The 24,181-nt window shown below is 35.4% G+C and overlaps 1 protein-coding gene across 1 annotated transcript; it reads right to left on the bottom strand.

The window, feature by feature from the left end:
- Positions 1-9,822: 9,822 nt before the first annotated feature.
- LOC140144602 (solute carrier family 2, facilitated glucose transporter member 8-like) lies at positions 9,823-23,877 on the bottom strand. The gene is made up of 8 exons (XM_072166419.1): positions 23,666-23,877; positions 20,924-21,080; positions 19,117-19,323; positions 17,479-17,578; positions 16,599-16,810; positions 15,417-15,675; positions 14,386-14,720; positions 9,823-13,391 (listed from the first exon to the last, which is right to left on the bottom strand). The coding sequence occupies exons 1-8, from the start codon at positions 23,794-23,796 to the stop codon at positions 13,227-13,229; spliced, it is 1,566 nt and encodes a 521-aa protein (XP_072022520.1). The 5' UTR covers positions 23,797-23,877; the 3' UTR covers positions 9,823-13,226.
- Positions 23,878-24,181: the final 304 nt, after the last annotated feature.

The raw sequence follows: 24,181 nt of genomic DNA on the forward strand, positions 1-24,181 counted from the left end.
TGGTAAGTTGCCATTCATGTAATATTTTGAATATTTATATGTGTGGGTGAGATCAACCGCTGTTTGTCAGGAAAATAGACTGAAAATGTAAAAAAAATAGTTACTTTTCCACATGTAGCAGCGTGTGTAACAATATTAAGGGGGAGGGGAAATATAAACCATCCTAACTCAACTTTAACTCATTAAATGAATTCATTTTGGAATTAATATGTAGCTAATTGATTGTTCAAACGTGTTAGTATTATTTTAAAGCAAAGCAAACATTAATTGTCAGGTAGATAGCCATAAAATGTGAGAAAAGGTTACTTTTCTATGTATAACCATGTCAAATATGGCATTATTAAGGGTAGGGGAAATAAAACCCACCATAACTCAACCTTTACTCATAATAATGAATTCATTTTGGTATCAACATGTAGCTAATTGATTGCTCTAACTTTCCAGTATTATTTTTAACAGAAAAACCATAAGATAGACATAAATATGATAAAAATGTTAATTTTCCAATGTGTAACAGCGTAAAATTTGACAATATTAAAGGTTAGGGGACGTACAAACCAACATAACTCGACATTTATTTATTATAATTCATTAATTTTGGCATTAATATATAGCTATTTGGTTGTTGTAATCTTTTAAAGCAAAATAACCATTAATTGTTAGCTGGAAAGACATAAAATGTTTAAAAATGTCAATTTTTCATGTGTAGTACCGTAAAATATGACAATATTAAGGGGTAAGGGGACATACGAATCACCCAAACTCAAGTTTTACTGATGAAAATGAATTCCATTTTGGTATCAATATGTAGCTATTTGATTGTTCTCATTTTCTGGCATTATTTTAAAAGCAATTAAACCATTAGTTGTCAGGTAGTTAAACATACAATATGAGAAAAATGTTGATATTCCATGTCTAACAGCGTAAAATATGACAATATTAAGGGGTAGGGGACATACAAATCACCCAAACTCAAGTTTTACTGATGAAAATGAATTCATTTTGGTATCAATATGTAGCTATTTGATAGTTCTAACTTTCTAGTATTATTTTAAAAGCAATTAAGCCATTAGTTGTCCAGTAGATAGACATAAAATGCATGAAAATGTTAATATTCCATGTCTAACAGCGTAAAATATGACAATATTAAGGGGTAAGGGGACATACAAATCACCAAAACACAGGTTTCACTGACGAAAATGAATTCCATTTTGGTATCAATATGTAGCTATTTGATTGTTCTCATTTTCTGGCATTATTTTCAAAGCAATTAAACCATTAGTTGTCAGGTAATTTAAACATACAATATGAGAAAAGTGTTGATATTCCATGTCTAACAGCGTAAAATATGACAATATTAAGGGGTAGGGGACATACAAATCACCAAAACTCAAGTTTTACTGATGAAAATGAATTCATTTTGGTATCAATATGTAACTATTTGATAGTTCTAACTTTCTAGTATTATTTTAAATGCAATTAAGCCATTAGTTGTCCGATAGATAGACATAAAATGCATGAAAATGTTAATATTACAATGTCTAACAGCGTAAAATATGACAATATTAAGGGGTAAGGGGACATACAAATCACCCAAACTCAAGTTTTACTGATGAAAATGAATTCCATTTTGGTATCAATATGTAGCTATTTGATTGTTCTCATTTTCTGGCATTATTTTAAAAGCAATTAAACCATTAGTTGTCAGGTAGTTAAACATACAATATGAGAAAAATGTTGATATTCCATGTCTAACAGCGTAAAATATGACAATATTAAGGGGTAGGGGGACATACAAATCACCCAAACTCAAGTTTTACTGATGAAAATGAATTCATTTTGGTATCAATATGTAGCTATTTGATAGTTCTAACTTTCTAGTATTATTTTAAAAGCAATTAAGCCATTAGTTGTCCAGTAGATAGACATAAAATGCATGAAAATGTTAATATTCCATGTCTAACAGCGTAAAATATGACAATATTAAGGGTAAGGGACATACAAATCACCAAAACGCAGGTTTCACTGACGAAAATGAATTCCATTTTGGTATCAATATGTAGCTATTTGATTGTTCTCATTTTCTGGCATTATTTTCAAAGCAATTAAACCATTAGTTGTCAGGTAATTTAAACATACAATATGAGAAAAGTGTTGATATTCCATGTCTAACAGTGTAAAATATGACAATATTAAGGGGTAAGGGGACATACAAATCACCAAAACTCAAGTTTTACTGATGAAAATGAATTCATTTTGGTATCAATATGTAGCTATTTGATAGTTCTAACTTTCTAGTATTATTTTAAAAGCAATTAAGGGATCTAAAATGAGCGTTTATTGAGTTTCGACAGTATTTTTTGTGGGACATGAGAGCACCTCAGACCTATCGAATTGCATTCTGAATACGAAGCATGTCTTTCTGATATCAAATAATTTTCATTTTGTGAAAATCACAATATAATACAAATTTTATGACAAATTAAAAAAAATTGATATTTTTCAAATTTTTGATATATAACAGTCCTCGAAGTAAATTATATAAATCTAATGATATATTCTTAAAGTGTATGTAGCAGGGAGGAAAAGCCGACGGTCAATTGAAAATTTTGACCTTTACGTATTAAAGATATGGATTTTTTTCCCCCAAAGACCTATTTTTTTTTGGTGTTTTGGGAAAAAAATCCATATCTTCAATACGAAAGGTCAAAATTTTCAATTGATCGTCGGCTTTTCATCCCACCTACATACACTTTAAGTATAAATCATCAGATTTACAAAGTTTACTTCAAGTACTGTTAAATATCAAAAATATCAATTTTTAATGATTTGCCATAAAATGTGTATTAAATTGCGAATTTCAAAAAATCAAAATTATTTGATATCAGAATGATATTCTTCGTATTCAGAATGCAATTCGATATGTCTGATGTGCTCTAATGTCCCAAAATAAATACTGTCCAAACGTTCATACCCCAGCCCTTAAGCCATTAGCTGTCCAGTAGATAGACATAAAATGTATGAAAATGTTAATATTCAATGTCTAACAGCGTAAAATATGACAATATTAAGGGGTAAGGGGACATACAAATCACCCAAACTCAAGTTTTACTGATGAAAATGAATTCATTTTGGTATCAATATGTAGCTATTTGATAGTTCTAACTTTCTAGTATTATTTTAAAAGTAATTAAGTCATTAGTTGTCTGGTAGATAGACATAAAATGTATGAAAACTTTAATATTCAATGTCTAACAGCGTAAAATATGACAATATTAAGGGGTAAGGGGACATACAAATCACCAAAACTACAAGTTTCACTGACGAAAATAAATTCCATTTTGGTATCAATATGTAGCTATTTGATTGTTCTCATTTTCTGGCATTATTTTAAAAGCAATTAAGTTTCCCACGAGGGGTTGAAGGTCATAATGGGGCCAATACTAAAAAATGATCCTATCATGTTGTAATGTTGTAATCTCAAATTGTTCCTCTCATCGCTAAGAATTTTAAAAAGACAATTGTCATAGTTCTCTGAAGCTTAGTTCAGGGGTTATAACGTCGAATATATCAAAATATCATAAATAAAGGTCAAATTTTAAAAATGGTCCAATTGCACCAATTAACGTAAGAAACCTCAATCGTACACTACATTCAAATTTTGGTGCAACGATTTGTATTCCCGTGTTCCCCTTCACAGTTAATGCAGCCAAAGTTGAGTTATGGTAATATTTCCCCTAACCTTAATATTACCATATTTGACACTGTTACACATGGAAGTTTTTTCTCACATTTCCTTTGTATCTACATACCAACTAATGAACGTTAAATGAATTCATTATCACGAGTAAAAGTTGAGTTATGGGAGTTTATATTTCCCCTACCCCTTGATATTGTCATATTTAGGGACCGTTCACAAACACTTGTAAGGGGTGCCTGATGCAAAAAGGGGGGCTGAACAATTTTGACCCTCCTAAGGGGGGGGGGCTGAAAAAAATGACCAAAAATATTCCTGGAAAAAATGAGTTTATATGATTTTCTATGGGGTTGACCCATAATTTTCATATCAAAAAGGGGGCCCTAAAATTGTTGAGGTCTGTAAAGGGGGGGCTGAAAATTTTTGCGATGAAATTTTTTTGCATCAGGCCCCTCCCCTTACAAGTGTTTGGTGAACGGTCCCTTCTGACAGTTTCTCTGTATCTACCTGACAACTAATGATCGCTTTGTTTATAGAAAGTTAGAACAGCCAATCAGATACATTTTGATACCAAGATGAATTCATTTTCATGAGTAAAAGTTGAGTTATGGCAGTTATAAATTTCCCCTACCCCTTAATATTGTCATTTTACGCTGTTAGACATAGAAAATTTACCTTTTCCTCACAGTTTCTGTATATCTGCCTGACAAATAATGGTCACTTTGCTTTATAATAATATTAGAAAGTTAGAACAACCAATTAGATACATTTTGATACCAAGATGAATTAATTCTCATGAGTAAATGTTGAGTTATGGCAGTTTATATGTCCTCTACCCCTTAATATTGTCATATTTAAGCTGTTAGACATAGAATATTTACCTTTTCCTCACAGTTACTGTGTATCTACCTGACAACTAATAATCGCTTTGCTTTGAAATAATACTAGAAAGCTAGACCAATCACTTAAATACATTTTGATACCAAGATGAATTCATTTTCATGAGTAAAAGTTGAGTTGTGGCAGTTTATATTTCCCCTACCCCTTAATATTGTCATATTTATTTATGCTGTTAGACATAGAATAGTTGCCTTTTCCTCACAAATACTGTGTATCTACCTGACAAATAATGGTCGCTTTGCTTTAAAATAATACTAGAAAGTTAGAACAATCACTTAGATACATTTTGATACCAAGATGAATTCATTTTCATGAGTAAAAGTTGAGTTATGGCAGTTATAAATTTCCCCTACCCCTTAATATTGTCATTTTACGCTGTTAGACATAGAAAATTTACCTTTTCCTCACAGTTTCTGTATATCTGCCTGACAAATAATGGTCGCTTTGCATTAAAATAATACTAGAAAGCTAGACCAATAACTTGGATATATTTTGATACCAAGATGAATTCAATTTCATGAGTAAAAGTTGAGTTATGACAGTTTACATTTCCCCTACCCCGTAATATTGTCATATTCACGCTGTTAGACATAGAAAAGTTACCTTTTCCTCACAGTTTCTGTATATCTGTCTGACAACTAATGGTTGCTTTGCTTTAAAATAATACTAGAAAGTTAGAACAATCACTTAAACACATTTTGATACCAAGATGAATTCAATTTCATGAGTAAAAATTGAGTTATGACAGTTTACATTTCCCCTACCCCGTAATATTGTCATCTTCACGCTGTTAGACATAGAAAGGTTACCTTTTCCTCACAGTTTCTGTATATCTGTCTGACAACTAATGGTTGCTTTGCTTTAAAATGATACTAGAAAGTTAGAACAATCACTTAGATACATTTTGATACCAAGATGAATTCATTTTCATGAGTAAAAGTTGAGTTATGGCAGTTACAAATTTCCCCTACCCCTTAATATTATCATATTTACGCCGTTAGACATAGAAAACGTACCCTTTTCTCACAGTTTCTGTGTATCTACCTGACAACTAATGGTCGCTTTGCTTTAAAATAATACTAAAAAGTTAGAACAATCAATTAGATATACATATTGAATTGAATTAGAAAAAATTGACTGAACAATTAGAAAAAATAATTAATATAGAGCTTAAGAAAATTTCGAACTGGTTTAAACTAAATAAACTTTCATTAAATATAGATAAAACTAACTTCATGATCTTTAAAAATAAATATAGCAATAAACCTGACCAAAATTTTAACATTGAAATTGACAATAAACACATTGAAAAAGTTGAAGTAACTAAATTTCTAGGAATCTTAATTGACAACAACCTTTCATGGAAGACCCATACCTCCCATATTTCTAAAATAGTCTCAAAGTATAATGGTATAATTAGAAAAGTCAGACCCTTCTTAAACCAGGATTCCTCCAAACATTGTATAACACTTTGGTCCTACCATACTTATCCTATTGTACACTGGTATGGGGTGACAAAATAATAGTAATCTAGAATCCCTCTTCATCATGCAAAAAAAATCATCAGAACTTGTACTTATTCACTTTGGCTGGATCATACAACTCCTCTTTTCATTTCCTTAAAAAAATTAAAAATCCGTGATATCTACACTTTCCAGCTTGCAACTCATATGTATCGTTACCACCATGACCTCCTCCCACACGACTTACCAAATAATCAGTTTATAACCAATTCTGATGTCCATAATTACGCGACCAGACAGGCCCTTGACCTTTACATCGCGACAACAAATACCCAACTTGCAAAAAATACAATCAAAACCCAGGGACCTACAATTTGGAATTCACTGAAAGACGAAATAAAAAACTCGCATTCCCTCTCTTCCTTTAAAAAAGAATGACAAATCACATTTTAGATCAATATCACTCTGAAAAAATCAATAACGAGTACGCATCAATCATGTAAATTCCCTTATCCCCTGCACCCTCGCTTTTTCTGGATGTTCTAGTTTTATTCAAATCAATATTTGTTTCATATTATTCATGAGGTACACGCATGTACCTAATATGACATCCTCTTCATGTTATTATTGTTTCATTGATACACTAGTTCACTTATTCTAGTTAAATCATTCATTCATTAATAGTTTTTTTTTTTCTAGTGTTATTATATTCGTTGCAACTGTGGGTGCCATCAGCCACACGCCTAGCGTTCTTGATGGCATCCACATCTCATGTATTTAATATGTTTTTGCTAAACTTAAGATATTTACAATTTCTTGTATTTGATAAACTGTATTTATTTATCCTTATATGTATTATCTTGTTTTATAATATAACCTGTTATATGAGATGGAAAAAAATAAAATTGAATTGAATTGAATTGAATTGAATTGAATTGAATTGAATTGAAAAAATTGAATTGAATTGAATTGAATTGAATAGAATTAATACCAAGATGAAGTCAATATCATGAGTAAAATATTGAATTCTGATAATTTATTTTCCCCTACACCTTAATATTTTTCTATGTTATGCTGATATACTGAGGGAAATCAACATCAGTTTTTGTTGGGTTTTTGTTTGTTTTTAACATTTTTGTCTTTTTCCCAGTGGTTACTCACGTCCTACACATAAATATTCAAAATATTACATCAATGGAAACTTAACGGATTTTGTAAATGGAAGTTGGTGCAGTGTAGTGACATATTAAGACATGTACACACACATTCATCCCCTCCCCCCCACATACCCTATGTACACCCAGCACCCCACACACACCCCGTCCCATAGACACCCCAACGAACTCATACATAATATAATGATTGGAACTGTTACAATAATGTTTCCCTTGATATGCTTAACATTAAAAACTCAAAATAAAACATTAAAATTTAAATTAAAAAAAATAAAATGGAAACTGAATCAATTTTGAAAATATAAAGTGGTATAGTTGTGAGATTTGAGGCCAATGTCAAACTTTACACATATGCTTTAAAAAAATCAGATTACCACTCATTTATGGACTATATACTTCCAAATATGCTCAAATGAAACCTGTTTTTGTTTAAAAATAATACTAGAAAGTTAGGAAAATCATTTAGCTACATATTGATACCAAAATTAATTCAAAATCACGAGTGAAAGTTGAGTTCTTGGAGTTTATATCTCCCCTACCCCTTAATTTTGTCCTATTTTTGGTGAATTTATGCGATTATACGTCCATACATAAAATGACCTGTAAAAAAAAAGTGATACCACAATTTGAGTCCACTACCTACCTAGCAGTGATCTAGAGGGTCCATACTAACTACCTATGGTGTCAAACCTTGTATGTAGTGGAGGGTGAACGAAGTCATTTTTTTGAGGTTGCTGCTCCTGTACTAAAACAACTAATCACCAATTTTTTGGTAAGCAAGAGGGAACCGAAGATCCCAGAGAAAACCTGCGAGAGCGAGCATGGAATCAGAATAAACCAAGTGCACATACAGTCCTTGGGCATGGCCGGGGCTTGAACCCGGGACCTCAGGGGTGCATGGGGAGGGAACAATGACTGCACCAACTCTCTCTTTTTAAAAGTGTTTTCATGATCTTTATATAATCCAACATTAAAACATTATTAAAACGTTTTGACCAAAACCAAAACATGTTTATAACATTTTAAACACAATTTGGTGTTTGCTGGGTACATGTATATCTGAAGAAGACAATTACTGCAATGTTCTGATGTAATGGGTCACATGTGGATCAATATAACACTAGGCACCCTATGGTTTATCACTTTTACATCTCAAAATTTGGATTTTGGGATTTAAAATGCACCACATTTTTCTGTGGAATCATTATTGCTACACCTCGTTCCACTTCCAAATATGGTAGTGGTTGCAGTATCGAATCACACAGAGCATATAGGCACCACAAGTACAACATCAGCTTCAGCCTGCTGGTGGTGCAACTGTGTAAAAGCACTGTCACTACCAAACTTGAGGCAAAATGTATTGTACACCATAGCTGTAAGTATCAAATGGTTGGAACTATTGCATAAAGTACAAAACAGTCAGAGTCAGCCTCATGAGTTCCATTTTATCTACTACAATATCGTCAAAAGTATGTGAAGGGTGAGATGGTCGAGTGGTCTAATTAGCTGCATTATCGGCTGGGAGATTTCTGGAATTTTTCTCATCCCCATACACTGCTTAGCACATGCAGGTATTTAGGTGTGGGTTCGGAGGTCACATACAGTTGGTGGTCCCGTGTGCAGAAGAGTCAGACCGGTGCATCTTTATAAAGCCATTAATGTATGATTTCTTTCAAATTTTAATTGTGTTTTTCTGTACTCAAAATGCTGAAATAATATAAGTAATAACTGTCAGGAAAGGTTTCTGTCCATTTTAAGATGAGATAATGTGAAAATTGCTCTGTTGACCTACAAACACAACAAATTTGGCTGATTGCATTAAGGTGCATGTAGAAACATTACCAATATGCCAAAAAAATCAGCTTTGAAAATAATTAACCAACTTCATATTATCAGATTGTACAAAATGTACATTATGGCTATAAGATTCTGAGCTATTCAAAAAGAACAGGGGGACCATCCCCAGTTTTGATATCTGCACTAATTCCCAAGTTCCACCTCTCACATATTGCTCATATTGAAATAGCACCTACTTATTTTTCTTAAATTTCTAGTCTTATGTATCAAAATCTACACAATAATTTGGTAAGACTGCATGATGAACATAATTGAGAAATAAATAAACCACTATATCATTGATAGCTGGTTTATAAACTTGTAGTATGAACACAAAGCGTCAGCCTGCTGCGCTAATTGCCTAAGTCATTTTTTGTAATTTTGAGAACAAAGAACAAAATGTGGTTCAAGCATGCATCAGTTACGTAATCACCCTAATTATTTCAGATTATTCCCTTTCATTTGTTTCATTATCATCTGTTCTTGTGCAAAGATTGGTGAATAGATATGTTTATATGCATGATTGAACCATATTTTGTACTTGTTCGTAAAATTACAAAAAATGACTTAGGCAATGCCAATTAGTAGGGATAACCATCAAAATTTCATGTTGCCCCTATTGCTACAAAATATTGTTTTCTGGATAGAACTCATCAATAGAAGTATTTTGGTGGTTAAATTGTCAAAATCGGTCAAAAACTTTTCAATTATGAATTTTCAAAGTTTCCCATTCTGACCGGTCATTGAACGAAATAAAATGACAAGGTCCAAAAATATCAATTGGGAGCAAAATTGACATAAGCATATATTTACCTTTATATATTTCTTTATTTTAACATATATGCAAACATGAAACAAGCATATTGTGAAAGTATCAAAGGGGTTTCTTATGAAATGGCACTTTACTAGTCAATGACATAAATTATTTTTTCAAACCGAGGCATTGAAATAATGCATTTAGAGAACATTTTGCCAAAAATCATCCAAGATGGCCGATATGGCACAAAATCAAAATTGCAAAATCAAAGTCCAGGTAAACTTTTTTTTTCACAACCAAAAATTTCAATGTTATTGGGTTTAATATGACCAATTAGTAGGTGTATGCAAATTAAATCTTAGTGTCATTGAAGGTTATTGACTCATTCACAACAATAGAGGTTATCCACTTCACTCATCATGCTCATGTGTGACTTCTAACAAAAGGTGCTGGTTCCCGTAGTATTCCTCATTCAAAACAATTCAATACATGACCTCGGAGTTACCTGCATGACTTTCATGGGCTATTTTGAAACAGTTATGGTTGCACATTCAGGTACTTCTTTTGAAAGTTCTAAACAAGGTATAGCCAGCAGCAAGTTGTATATGGTATAGGCCTAAATATAAGAAAACGTTTAGGGTTGAAATCAGGTGAAAAATACATCGAATGGGCACGAAACTTCACATTTATGTTCAGAAAGGTGTCTTCTTAGCATGATTCGAAAGGAGTATGGAAATTCCAAAGGGAAGCTGGTTCAATGTTTTAACCTTTTTACAGAGGGTATGATAGAGGTATTACTGGCAACTCTGCCAAATTACAGCTCAGTAGGCCACGTTTTTCACCTGAAATTATTGACATGAATATTTTGTGCCATTCTTGAGCAGTGCTGAACTCAGTCACTGGCAATTAAGCGCACTGTGGCGATGGACCAATTTTGACTCGCACTTACAGGAAAATGAAATAAGTTATGTTGCTGTAATTTGCAAGATAGTTACAAAATATAATTGGCATTAACTTCCCCAATTTTTACAGAAAAATATTGAAAAATAAAAGAATGGGATCAATTTAGAAATGTCTGTGCAAGCAGTGCACAGTTGATCTCCCTGCATGTCTAAGGGAGTGTTCTAATCAAGTTGATGGTTCATTGGTCATCCCTACAATTAGCGTAGCAGGCTGACGAAAGTCTTTATATGCATACATAAGCATGCTGCTGAACAGGGAGCTTCTTACCTCTCTATGATACATGTATATAATAGTCCCAGCTTTTAGTGTTACATGTTTAGTGTTTGTTAGGATTGTTACTACATCCATACATCAATACAAAAATCTGATTTTGATTTCTTCTATTTTACGAGGCATTTTCTGGAAACTAGAAAGAACATGCTCTCAGCATGTATTAAACAGATGAATTGAGTAGGGTAACGCACACTGATCAATATGCCTTTTTTTGTTTGAAGCAAATCAGACATACGTTTTCATAATATATCAATTTATATTGTCTTTGTAGATTATTGTTTTTGATGTAGTTAATGAGCTAATATGACTGAAAAAGCTCATGAATTGTAATTTTTGCCTATATATTGCTCAAAATTAATGCATAAATGTTCAGTTTTGAGCAATATTGGCTACAAATTACATATTAATGAGCAGTTCAAGTTATATTAGCTCAATAAATATATTGATTATTGATAAAAACAATACAAAGAAATTCAAAATATGTGTATTATGAAAACCATATATAGAGCACTTTACACAAAGTGCATAGCCTGAATGTTTTTCTATATACAATATATTCCAGGATAAAGGCCCAATGTACAGTACTACAAAATGTACAATATAATGTTTTTAAAAAAAAGGGAGTTGCTCAATTGCTGTTTCCACTGGTTTTTAAGAATATACACCAGGGAAAATAAACAGTGAAAACTATATAAAATGATGTTCAACTGAACACCTTTATCACAGGAAAGCTCCCAGTGGTTACTGCATCAACTAATTCCACAAAAAGATTGTTTATAAAACTAAGAAAATATAGATAGAATTCTTAATTGAATAATCAGTCACATTTCCTTATTGCCCTTCAATTCACCAGTGCCAATAGTCCAAGGCTCTGGGATTGTAACCTCTTTTCTTATGCTGGTTTCATACTTTCTGCAGCTGGTCGCTGAGCGGCATGACACTTCATTATGAGGTTGCACTTGTCGCTGAGAGGCAGCGGCATGACTCTGAGAGCCACTGTTGCCGCTAAGCACTGCCAAAAATTGTATTTTGTTCTCATATGTTAGAGCCACGTCGCTCTGAGTTAACTTGAATTCAACTCCCAGCGATGCTATCGCTTGGGCAAAGCAGTGGAGTGATCGATATATTGGCTTGCCGCTGGTCACAGCGCAGTGCGACAGCGCAGTAAAGCAAAATCTTCTTCAGAGCGACAAAGCGGCACGCAGCAGGAAAGTATAAAACCAGCATTACTATGTCTTGATTTAAGATCTCTGTTTGTCCCATCCACCAACCTCTGCTGTGTGTTTAAAATAACAGATTACTAGCTGTCTTGGTTGTCATGCTTAACTTGGTTAAGTTGTAATTGTTTGTTAGCCTAGGTTAGTCCATGAAGGACCCATACCTGGGTCCATGTAAAATCCATAGTCCAGACCTATGCAAAATGCACAAGCCAGGTTAGCAATAACCTATAAAAAAGCATGCTGGCCCATAAAGTTAAAAGGAAGAAAAGCAAAAAATAGAAAGAAGCAAAGAAAGCCACTCTCAAGAATGAATATGATGATAAGAGTAGCATGTAAGGTGGGCAGGACAAACAGAGATCTCATTACAAATAAACAGAGAAGTAAAAGAAATAAAAACAGAAGAAAAAGAAGGTTACTATCCCAGAGCTCTTCTGCCTCAGACCAAGGCTACAGCTTGTGATAATCTAGGCCAATAATTAAACCTTAATTTTAACAGGATTTGTTGTGAATAAACAATTTTCCCATTACTCTTGTTAACTTACACACAGTGCTTGAAATAAGCTCAAATCTTGGGTTTGAAATCTAGGTGCCCTCATCAATAGTCATGGTACCAAACTCAAATTTGTTTTAATTTTAATGTGACACTTGTCCACATTTCTGACACTTAGTAAGATTTTAGATGCATAAATCAACAACAATACTGCCATGGATTGATGTTGAAGTAAGCATTGTGTCTGTCTTATCTGACTTGGCATATTTGGAAAGCAAATAGCGGATAGGCAAGCCCACAGCTTTTGGCCCTGAGTGCCCATCTTATTTCAAACACTGCTTACATATGTTTATAGTTCAGTACCTTGTAGTGGAAAACCACAAAACCCGTTTCACAAGAGCTATGTTAAACCTTACCAAGTAACAAAACATTGTCTTTTGTTTGGTGCTATGTCAGACTTCAGGGTGTTCATGTGAACGGCCATCAAATTTGGCTTCTATTGCTTCTAAGGCAAGTCCTTTTGTTTCTGGTACAAAGAGAGCAACAAATATTACACTAGCAGCACATATGCCCGCAAAGAGGTAGAACACACCATTTTCTCCAAGGGCGTAGTCTTCCTGTTCAAATAAAACACACAGCATATAGACATGTGAGTGGAATGACAAGCACACTTGTTATATCTCTAGCTACAAACCTTTTTGTCTATACATTATCATGCACAATTGCCAGGGTCTATTGGTAATACTATCATGTCTGCACTCACTTGGAATGTCAGATTTCGCTTGGGTCATGCTCAAACTCTTGCATGGAGATTAGTGTACCATACAGTGTATGGTAACCTGGTGGGATGATGGGATATGGAATGGTCAACAGTGTTTAGCTGTGAGTACCAACTACACCACCAACCATACAGCCCAACAACTTTAAAAGTCATTCTCCACACCCCTCCCCCAAACACACACACTAGGTATTTTTATATAACACATAAAAATATTTCTGTTATTTGATTGAAGGATACTACATCACCTGACTGAAATATCTGTATTAATTCCTCAATATTTCAAAAAATTCCTGTAAAAATATTATATACCTCATATAGATTCCTGTCATCTGATTTGTTAAAAGTGTGGTCAATGAATTAGCTATGCCCTCTTTTTAAAGAATTATGTCAAAAATTAACTATTGCCCAGTTGGTAGCTTGAATAAACTAATGTTTCTTTTTTAAGAATCTATCTTATTCAGTAGATAACCAAATATTGACTGCTAGGAGGGGCATGGTTATAATTTATAGGCCCACTGTGATCTCAAAACCATGACTGTGCCCCTTGACTTTCCCTTGACTTCGTCTCGGGGCATAGTCATGGTTTTGAGATCACTTTGGGACTATAATTTTAACCATGCCCCTCATAGCAGTCAATATTGGTATACCATTGACCGCAATGACATCATAGCCAGTCATAGTACTTTTTATGGAACTGTTTTCTCTGAAATGCCCAACCAAATTCATTCAACACATGTAATTCTTTTCAATTTTGGTTCCACGGTGAAGCCATCACCATAAAAAAACAACAATTTGTGAACATAAAATAAGTCAACTGACAGCAGTCCTACCTTGAGTACAAGAAAAGACTTGGTGACAGCAAATGCAAAAATCCAATTAGAAGCTGTGGCTATTGCACTCGCCGCCCCTCTTGCTTTGGATGGAAAAATTTCTGACATCAGCAACCACGGAATTGGTCCCCAGCCCAGGGAAAATGACACAATGTAAACCACCATACTGGTTAAAGAAAGCCAGCTAAGATCATCTACACATGGTGCTGCTGTGGTTGATACACTGTCCATATCGTAAAAGAACATACTGGAGTTGTGGTTATTAGATGTGCAGTTTTTTTCTGTTAAATTGTAGTACAGACCAAATGTTGTAGAGCTGAGTGCCATACCAACACCTAAATACAGGAAAAGAGAACGAAAATTGAAGAAAAAAAATCAAGAATGTGCTTTAAAGAAAACAAACCAAAGAAATGCCTAAACCCTATTATAAGCTTTACAGTGATTTGTGACATCAACTTGTACCTAATTATCACTGTAGCGTAAGTCAGTCACTTTCAAAAAGCACTTGTTAAAACAGTGGAAAATTACACAAATATAAAGCATAAATAACAGCACATCTGAAGTCAAAATCACCCTGATCCTAATTAAGCTAATGTATAGATGGTATTTTTATTTAAGACATTTAACATATTTATTTTAGTTGTATATGTGTATTGAAAAGAATGCTTATAGAGAGTTGTGACTTTAACCACCTGAGCACTACCTGCCGAGCTAACATTGCCTCTGATTGGTCAATTATATGAAATCTTCACTTTAATCACCAATCAGAATGGAGCTTTGCAAATAATTCACCCAAGTTTTTTTGTGTGGTGAAATTATTCTAACAATGTTGCTGATTGGGCCAATTGATAATGAAAACTTCATTTGGGCCAATTGGCAGTTAGTTCTCATGGGGGTTACACATTTCCATATAAGTGATGCTTATTAGGGGCGGCCACTAATAAGATTGCATTTGGTACATATTAATTAATATGAGCCTTAAATTGTATGCCCAAATATGAAAATGACAGAATACAAATACCAATGTATACCTGCAAGAAGAAGCAGCACCCTTCTACCAGCTCTATCCATTAACAAAACAGACACAAGCGTCGCTACAACTTGAACAACACCGACAATCACTGTGGAAATGTGTGCATCAATAGTGGGCGCTGCTGTCTTGAATATGTCTACAGTGTAAAACATGACAGCATTTATGCCACTCCACTGCTGGAAGAACATGAGTACTACTGATATCATCAGAGGTTTGTAGAGAGATGGTTTGGTAAATTCAAGGATTGAAAATGGCTCCTGAAATTAACAAGCAAAAATATGTAATACAATATGATGAATAGACTATGCCATAGTCAATATTTGATAAATAACAAATATGTTATTAGCATGAAAGTTCATCTGCATTGGTAAATCATATAGAAAGATTTAAACTCTTGATCGCAATACAAATATATTTACCTCCATAATTTTAAGCTGTGGCTACTACAGCCTTCGTCAGCAGAATGACCCGGGTCATAGACATTTGGTAACTTATAGCGCCCTCCATCTTTGTTCAGAGATGATTGGTTGGATGGCCTCCTTGACTCCTCTCTCAAACCAGCGGGATTCCCTATCCAAGATTTGGACTTTGTCCAGGTCGACGTGATGGCCTGGTGACTCTATGTGGATATGTTTGAAAACCTCAGACGAAGTTGTGCTAAGAAGTCTGTGTTCAAGAAACCGGGTCTTGAGACATCATCCCGATCACACCAGGGCCAACCAACCATCTCTGAACAAAGACGGAGGGTGCTACAAGTTACCACAGGTCTATGACCCGGTCATTATGTCACACTTTAAGAGCGCACGATCAGGTCATTATCTACTGTGTGACCTGTTTAATGGCAGAATTATCCTTTAATATTTTGGCCCTTTTCAGCATTAAAATTGCACATTTCTGCACATGTATGTCATATCATTTTGATATGTGGGTCAGCTGGATAAGTTTGCAATTTTGCCCACCTTGGGAATGTGTCTGGTACACTATACTGATAACTAGACATTGCCCAAGCATCGACACATAAAAAAGGGACAGGTTAATTTCAGGAAGAACAAGTTACTTTAAGGAGCACCCTGTCCTGTAGACTGGTTACTTTTTTGCTCAATTTTATACACTGCACTTTTACCTAAACACCAAATGATTCATCCAGATTACAAAAATTTAAATTAAATTAAAATCTTACTTGATTATCCAGCCCATCTTCAATATCTCGACATTCTGTATCTACATCCACAGTTGGTCCTCTCAACCACTCCAAAATTCTCAATGCTTTGTCTCGCTGATGTTTGATAAGCATATAACGAGCTGTATCAGGCATCAGGCTCATTAGCGTGATTAAAGCTGCAGCAAGCCCAGCGGCAACAAGGGCAAGATATTTGTAATTCAAAGGTATACCTGTACGGATAATATAAATGAAAGTAAAGTTTTGCTTAAAAAGTGTTAATCATCATTTCATGAATTGAACTGAGGCAAAGAGCAGAGTCACACAGAGCCCAACAAATTTGTCAAAAGTGGTCAAAAAGGCTTAAAATAAAAAAAAAAAAATTACAGTGTACAGCATCCCATGGAGGAGGGTAGGGGTAGCTGCCTGCCCCTGTATAAAAACACCTGTCCAACGAAAGCGTGCATATATGACTTGGGCTGATTGCATCACAGCATCTGCATGTGCAGTGTTTTGCTTTGTAAGATTAGAGTTAGATTAAACATATCATCTGTTTCATTGCACAGTGGCGTAAGGTGGGCACTGCAAAATAAACAACTCTTCGAGAAAATCAGGTTTAAAGAAATGCCTATATATAAAATCAAGTTTCTTGTAAAAGTAGATTCAACCTATCGTAGGATGTTTTTCCAACAAATCCAGGCTGCCGGTCAATCACCTGCCAGTCATGCATAGCGTGAAATGCATGATTGCCCGGTAGCCTGAGTTTGTTTGAAAAACATCCCACGATGAGTTGAATCTGCTATAGCTAAGGACATGTTTTCCAAAGGGGGTGTATGAATTTCAACTGGCATAGCCCATTGTTGACAACTGCTTTGTTCTGATAGATGAGTGAATAACTTACCGAGTGCATAAGCAGTAAGAATACCAAGAGTGATGACCAGCTGAAAGCTACTTCCTAATAAGCCTCTCAAATTAGGACTGGACATCTCAGCTATGTACACCTGTATAATACACATAGAGGCACACCAGAGGTCCATTTCACTCAACTTTACGAAGCTTCTTAAGTCTCGAAATCATTCATAACTTACGATGAATGCTAAGTTCCATTTCACTAAACTTACTTACGAACGGTACCCTTCGTAAGTAATAGGGATATACTACAGGGACCCTTTGTAAAGTTACGTACATGTATAGTATTGGGTATTCGTAACTTTACGAACGGTTACTTGAGTTACGAAGGGTTAAAAGTTTAGTGAAATGGATCCCAGATATATAGAGTCAGTCAGTGACTTTCAAGGGGAGGAGAGGGGGCAAAATTTGAAAAACATTGTCAAAAAAAAAAAAAGAGGCCAAAATATCATGGTGGCTAGGATTCCGCAGCAGGTGAGAGATTTTACTACCTTATTGGCGAGATTTTAAAATGTTTTATATTTGCAAAATATTTTGTCAACACTTTTACAACATTAAGTTAGAACATAGACTCTGAAGACAGAGTCTATGGTTAGAATGTTTGGCAGCAAATTTTCAAAAATGTTTTTGCATCTTATTAAAATGCTTTATACCCTTTTCATATTCCCCCATATATAATCCCAACATTTTTCTGCAAAGCATTTTGTGTTTGCTGGGATGCTGGGGTACCAGTTATGTTCACCTCCTGCCCTGTATATCCTAAACAAAGATAGATATGTAATAATAGGAACCAGCAGCCAATGGCTGCATCTTAGCTCAAATTTCAAAAGTTGCAGTTTGCTCCAATGCATACCTATTGATTTGTACACAAAGCGTTCTAGCTCAAGAGAACTATAGTGTCGTGCTTCCATTGATTAGCACATTAAAACTACTGTTTTGCTTTCATTGATTAGAAAACAAAAGTGCAACTTTTGATTTTGTGTCTTTTTTAGGCTTTATATTAGATCACCATTTCTAAATTCTCAATCAATTTCCACAAATGAGTTATGAGTTTTTTCCACAGGTATTGGCTTCTTGTTTTAATTTTGACATATTTGTCTTTGTTTAGGAACAGGGGTGAACATAACTGGTACCTTAATTCTTTTGCACACTATACATACATATTCATATCTTTTATTACATAATAGCCACAGTAATATACAACACATATAATACAAGTGGAGTACTTCAAAGTTCAATAATGCAATAATTAAGCAAAGATGAAAAAAACCCACTAAAGATGGGAAAGCAATGATGGTTAGGGCAAGAAAAATGTGATGAATTAAACCAAGGTTACAAATCTAACATCTGTCAAGATTCGCCTATTTATGGTGGGTATATGGGCTCCCTTGATATCAAGTGGAATTTTAGGCACAAACTAAAAATGCCGTCTGGTAAAATTCCCACAAGCAAATACGGCACGGACCCTTAAATCTTGTTGGGATTTTCAGGAGGGAGCTCTTTATTTATACATGAAAATTACCACAAAGGAATGCATCTGCGTCATTAGGCAAATCTTTACGGTAGTTACTAACTACCAACATTTATTTTTTTTATTTATAGTATAATAGGTGGAAGACACTACACTTACCGGGACTGATAGTGATGCCATTCCTGCTCCAATACCCGTCAGAATTCTTCCAATATATAAACCATAGATACCCCTTGCAGTAGCTATAGCAACCCAACCAGCCACAAATGGAATGGCACACAGCATTACCGTCAGTTTTCTACCCAACATGTCAAGAAGAAGACCAGCAATTGGACCGCCAAGAATGGCTCCTAGAGCGAGAATCGACTGAAATATAAAATTTTTCACCAATTAAGTAAAATGTGGGCAATGGTATAAAAGTTAGTGTGTACCCATACACAGTGGCGTGCGCAAGGGGGGGGGGGGCAGGGGGCACAGCCCCCCACCCCACTTTTGTTGGTCATTCGGGGGACAGTGCAAAAACATCAAAATTTGCCCCCTCAAAATAGGATTCCTTGGCCTTTTAAAACACTAAAACCCCAAAGCTTCTTTTCAATGTGCTGCGCACGCCACTGCCCATACATATTATACATGTCGCATTCTTTTGCTGTCTAATTACTGATGTTAGTGATGCACCATGTACTTTTCCCTCATTTTGTGTACAATTTGTGTACATAAAATTGAAATTCAAAACGGTGCAACAACTGCAGACTTATATGGTCAATAATGTTCCTACCACAGCAGCACTGTATGTACATTAATTATGGCCCTATAATGGTACAGTGTATTTATACTACATTTGTATAGTCCATTACCGTATTCATTCCAATAAGCGCCCAGTGCGCTTAACAAAGTCATTTTGGGTGGGCGCTTATTTTTTACCTTGTTTACCTAATTTTTTCGGAAGGGGCATTTATTAGAGACAAATTTACGTATGTTATAAAAGGGTCCTGAGACCGTTTGAGACATTCTAATAGCTTTTCTGATGCAGAAAATGTATTGCAAGTTTACGCAGGACTTGTACATTGTAGTCCTGCAGCTATTTCACTGTATCAACATCTATCTGTCACTTCAACATTAATGGTACCCTTTAGCAAATTGAAAATACCCTGAGTGGGTGCTTATTGGGGCATGGGCGCTTATTGGAACGAATACGGTACATATGAAAAGAGAAAGTGGACAGTTTGTTGGTATACATCAGTTTCATCTCCGCTTGAGTGGTTACTCATGCATACGTTGTATATACACAAACTCCCAATCACCCCCAGTTCCACAAACACATGTAATCACAGGGGTCGTAATAAGATCCTCTGAAGCAGGGGCATCTGTTTTTGAAAATTTTAAATTCACATCAACTTTTGGGCAAATGCCGAGCAGAAATGAATATTACATTTTCTGAAGATAGCCATGCCTTTAGTATCCTGGCACAACTTTCAATAAAAAGTTGCCCTGGTCATGAAAATTTCCATGTGAACCAGGGGCATTTGCAGGGTTAGAGGGGGTTAACCAATGCATGTAGACAAACAGTCTGAACCCAGTTGGCAACATCTGTACAAATTAAGACTTCCACTCTCCACATGGTACATTTGGAGTTGGGTAAATTTAAACCATGACAGAATTCCTTCCTATGGAGGGGAGGTCATGTAGTACAGAAGAGCCATAACTGTACATTTAGCTCGCAGTCAGTTTCGAGATGTTAACCCTGACTATTTTAAACCTTCAGAGTGTTGAATGGAAATGCAATCAAAAATGGGCTATTCCAGTTGAAATCCATACACCTTACTTGTATGGAAGACAAGAATTTGAAATGGGGTTACCTGAATGGATGACTTAATTTGAAATCTACACCCGCATAATGAGAGATTAAATGCATGTCTTCCATACGGGGTGTATGTATCTCAACTGGGAGAGCTCATTATGTACTTACCCCAAACCATGACTCTTCATCATTTGAGTTAATAATATTCAGGTGTCTCATACTAGGTATTCCAGGGGATGAATACCCTAGGGAATAGCCCAAACTGAAGGCTGCCAACAGTACAACTGCTGTGCACAAGAAGAGCTTCACATTCTGAACTCGGCCACTGTAAAGTAAACGCAAGAAGAAAATAATAATAATAATAATAATAATAACACTAATAATTATTAACAAAAATAATAATAGACCGGTGTGAACCCCCCGGCCATGTGAAAGCTCTGAGATTTTATTTTCACCCCTTTTTCTGTTAAAAATTTATGCGAAACAAATTTACCGTGCAGTGCACCACTTCCAAGTGCTAAATCCAAGCGCCACAAGTGGCGCACGTGCCGCCAGTTGGGAAGGCCTGCTCTAGATCCTCAACAGTATCACAACAGGTATGTGCCCAAAAAGTTGCTCAAATGACACGTCGGTGAATAGCTATTTAATCTCTTACAAATTAGCAAATTTTTTCTGAAGATACAGATCAGATAAGTCATTAAAATAAATTTCCGTAACATTTAACTTCTCTAAAATTTGTTTTAAAAGGGCACTTTGTGATCCACAGGCTCATCCCCCCACTTTTCTCAAAAAAAGTTGAGATTTTTATACCACTGGACTGGAAATCTCTGGCTACTTGGCAAAAATATCGTCAATTACAACAGTGAACTATATGTACATGTAGAGCAGTGTACATGTAATACACGTCATATCATAATCATGCATAACTCACAAGTCTAGCCAAGAATTTGCTCACCAATAGCTTCACTTTCTAGGCTAGAGTAGAGACCATTGCATTCAAAATTTAGACGGATTCGCTCAAGCGTTAAGCCTGAAGCATTACATGTGTAAAGCAATGGAAGTTCTGAAGTAAACACAGCTGATCACGAGGGGGGTCACTCCCATGAGGCCTGTACACCATCCGCGATAATAAAAAGCGTAAAAAGGGTACCGGTAGTTTTTCGTGCCATCGTGGAGGCACGATACGCACGTATCATGGTGTTTAATGTGTCAAAAACATGAAAAATTGGAAAAAAGGGCAGCAAAACTGCAATTGCTAAAACGCGAAAATAAAATTTATGGTATGAAATTTGATGCAAGGAATAAAATCTCTGTTTAGGGTGTGAAAACTGGCGCGTGTTACCTGTTTAGGATATCGTTTTAGCCATTAAGGGTTAAATCCTTGCATGCTTGTTTAGGGTGCTTTTCAAATGTTGATTATCGCGGATGGTGTACTGGCCACAATGGGAGTGACCCCCCCCCCCCCCGGGACTAGTCTATGAGTGACGTACATGTACAGGACGTATTAAAGGAGTGTTTCGTGATCCTAGCATCCTCTTTTTATGACATTTTTCAGTACATATCCACGAAAAAAGCCTATTCCCAAAATTTCAGTTGATTCCGATTTTGCGTTTGCGAGTTATGCATGATTATGTGTATTACACTGCTCCATAGACAATGCATTGTAATTTCGTTCTGGTGCACCAGAACGAAATTCAAATTTCACGATATCTTTGCAAAACGAATTAATCTGCAAGAAATATTTTGCACATAAACATTATGTAGCCAGAGGTTTCCAGTGATATAAAAATCTCAACTTTTTTGAGAAAAGTGGGGGATGAGGCTGTGGATCACGAAGTGCCCCTTTAAAGGAGTATTTCGTGATCCTAAGGCTAAGCATCCTCTATTTATGTCATTTTTCATTAGATATCCACGAAAAAAACCTATTCCCCAAATTTCAGTTGATTCCGATTTTGCGTTCGCGAGTTATGCATGATTATGTGCATCACACTGCTCCATAGACAATGCGTTGTAATTTCGTTCTGGTGCACCAGAACGAAAGTCAAATTTCACGATATCTTACTTTGCTAAACGAATTAATCTGCAAGAAATATTTTGTACATAAACATTTATGTAGCCAGAGGTTTCCAGTGATATAAAAATCTCAACTTTTTTTTCGAAAAGTGGGGGGATGAGGCTGTGGATCACGAAATGCCCCTTTAAAGCTTAAAGGCCCTTTCAGTGATTTCACAGGAACATTAAAAAAATGGAAATTTGTCAGAGTTGCTTAGAAATAAAGAATAAGTCTACAGAATTTCATTAAACCACTTTTCCCTGAATACATCGACAAATTAGTCAAAAAACAGAAGTTTTAGAAAGCTTTTCTACTTCAACTCTGAGAAAATCGAGATTTTTGTACAGTGCGCCACCAATCGACTGGAAAAACTTCCTAGTCCAGTGTTTCTAACACGGGGAAGTAGAGTCTAAATTGATTTAAAACAGACGCTTTTAAGCTACAATTTTGTAGTAGAAAACAAAATAAGCAATTAAAGGTCACCGAGGCAAACTAACGGTCAATTCAAATATGAAAAACAGTTAAAATTGTGTATTTTGTTTAAAATAGTAGCTACTGATGTAATAAGTAGTAGAAACAATACGCAACGCGTGTTGGTACGCGGAGAGTGAGAGTCTTTCGATCTCGCGTGGGACTTTTGTACTGTCAGTATCAAAAGTCCAGAATCATGCAAATGCTTTATTTTGTCTAAAATACACGGCTTTCGACCGAACCACTAGCAGGCTATGTTAGCACATCTATGCCAATTACAAAGGTACCAAAATCTGAATTTTGATGATTTTTACGATCGTCCGGATGAGCAAATCACTGAATGGGCCTTTAAGTTACAAAATGTACATACAAGCCCATACACTCACCCACTCGATGATGATGATGATTTATTGATGAGATGAACTCTTTCTTCGTCCACCTGTACGTTGGCCATGTCGTCTTCATCAAGTCCTGCTGCCAGTGCTGGTGCGTAAAGTTCGACGTCTGACCTTGACATAGACTCACTAATCAAAATAATCTGATCAATCACAGAAGACAAACAAAACAGTCACATGCCTATGAATTCAATGCTCGATCACTTGACTATCACCTGGTCAAAGGTCAGGATTCAGCTTCCGATTCCTATGTGTTACCGGAAGTGGCTCCAGTATGGCGCCCACCATATTAAACGGCGCACATCACCAACGAGAATTATTGGGTGCATACACAATTACACCACCAATATGGTCCACAGCCTTCTGTCAAAATTTAAGAGGCTGCTGGCATTCTTGCTAAAAATGTGATTTTTTTTTGTAATATTATGTTGAACCAAAAAAGTATTTGCAATAGGGCCTATTTTTTATTCACACTGCCGCTATTCCAATCAGGGAGGTAAATAAGGA

The sequence above is a fragment of the Amphiura filiformis genome, unplaced genomic scaffold (genome assembly GCF_039555335.1).
Source record: "Amphiura filiformis unplaced genomic scaffold, Afil_fr2py scaffold_65, whole genome shotgun sequence".
Classification (NCBI taxonomy): Eukaryota; Metazoa; Echinodermata; class Ophiuroidea; order Amphilepidida; family Amphiuridae; genus Amphiura; species Amphiura filiformis.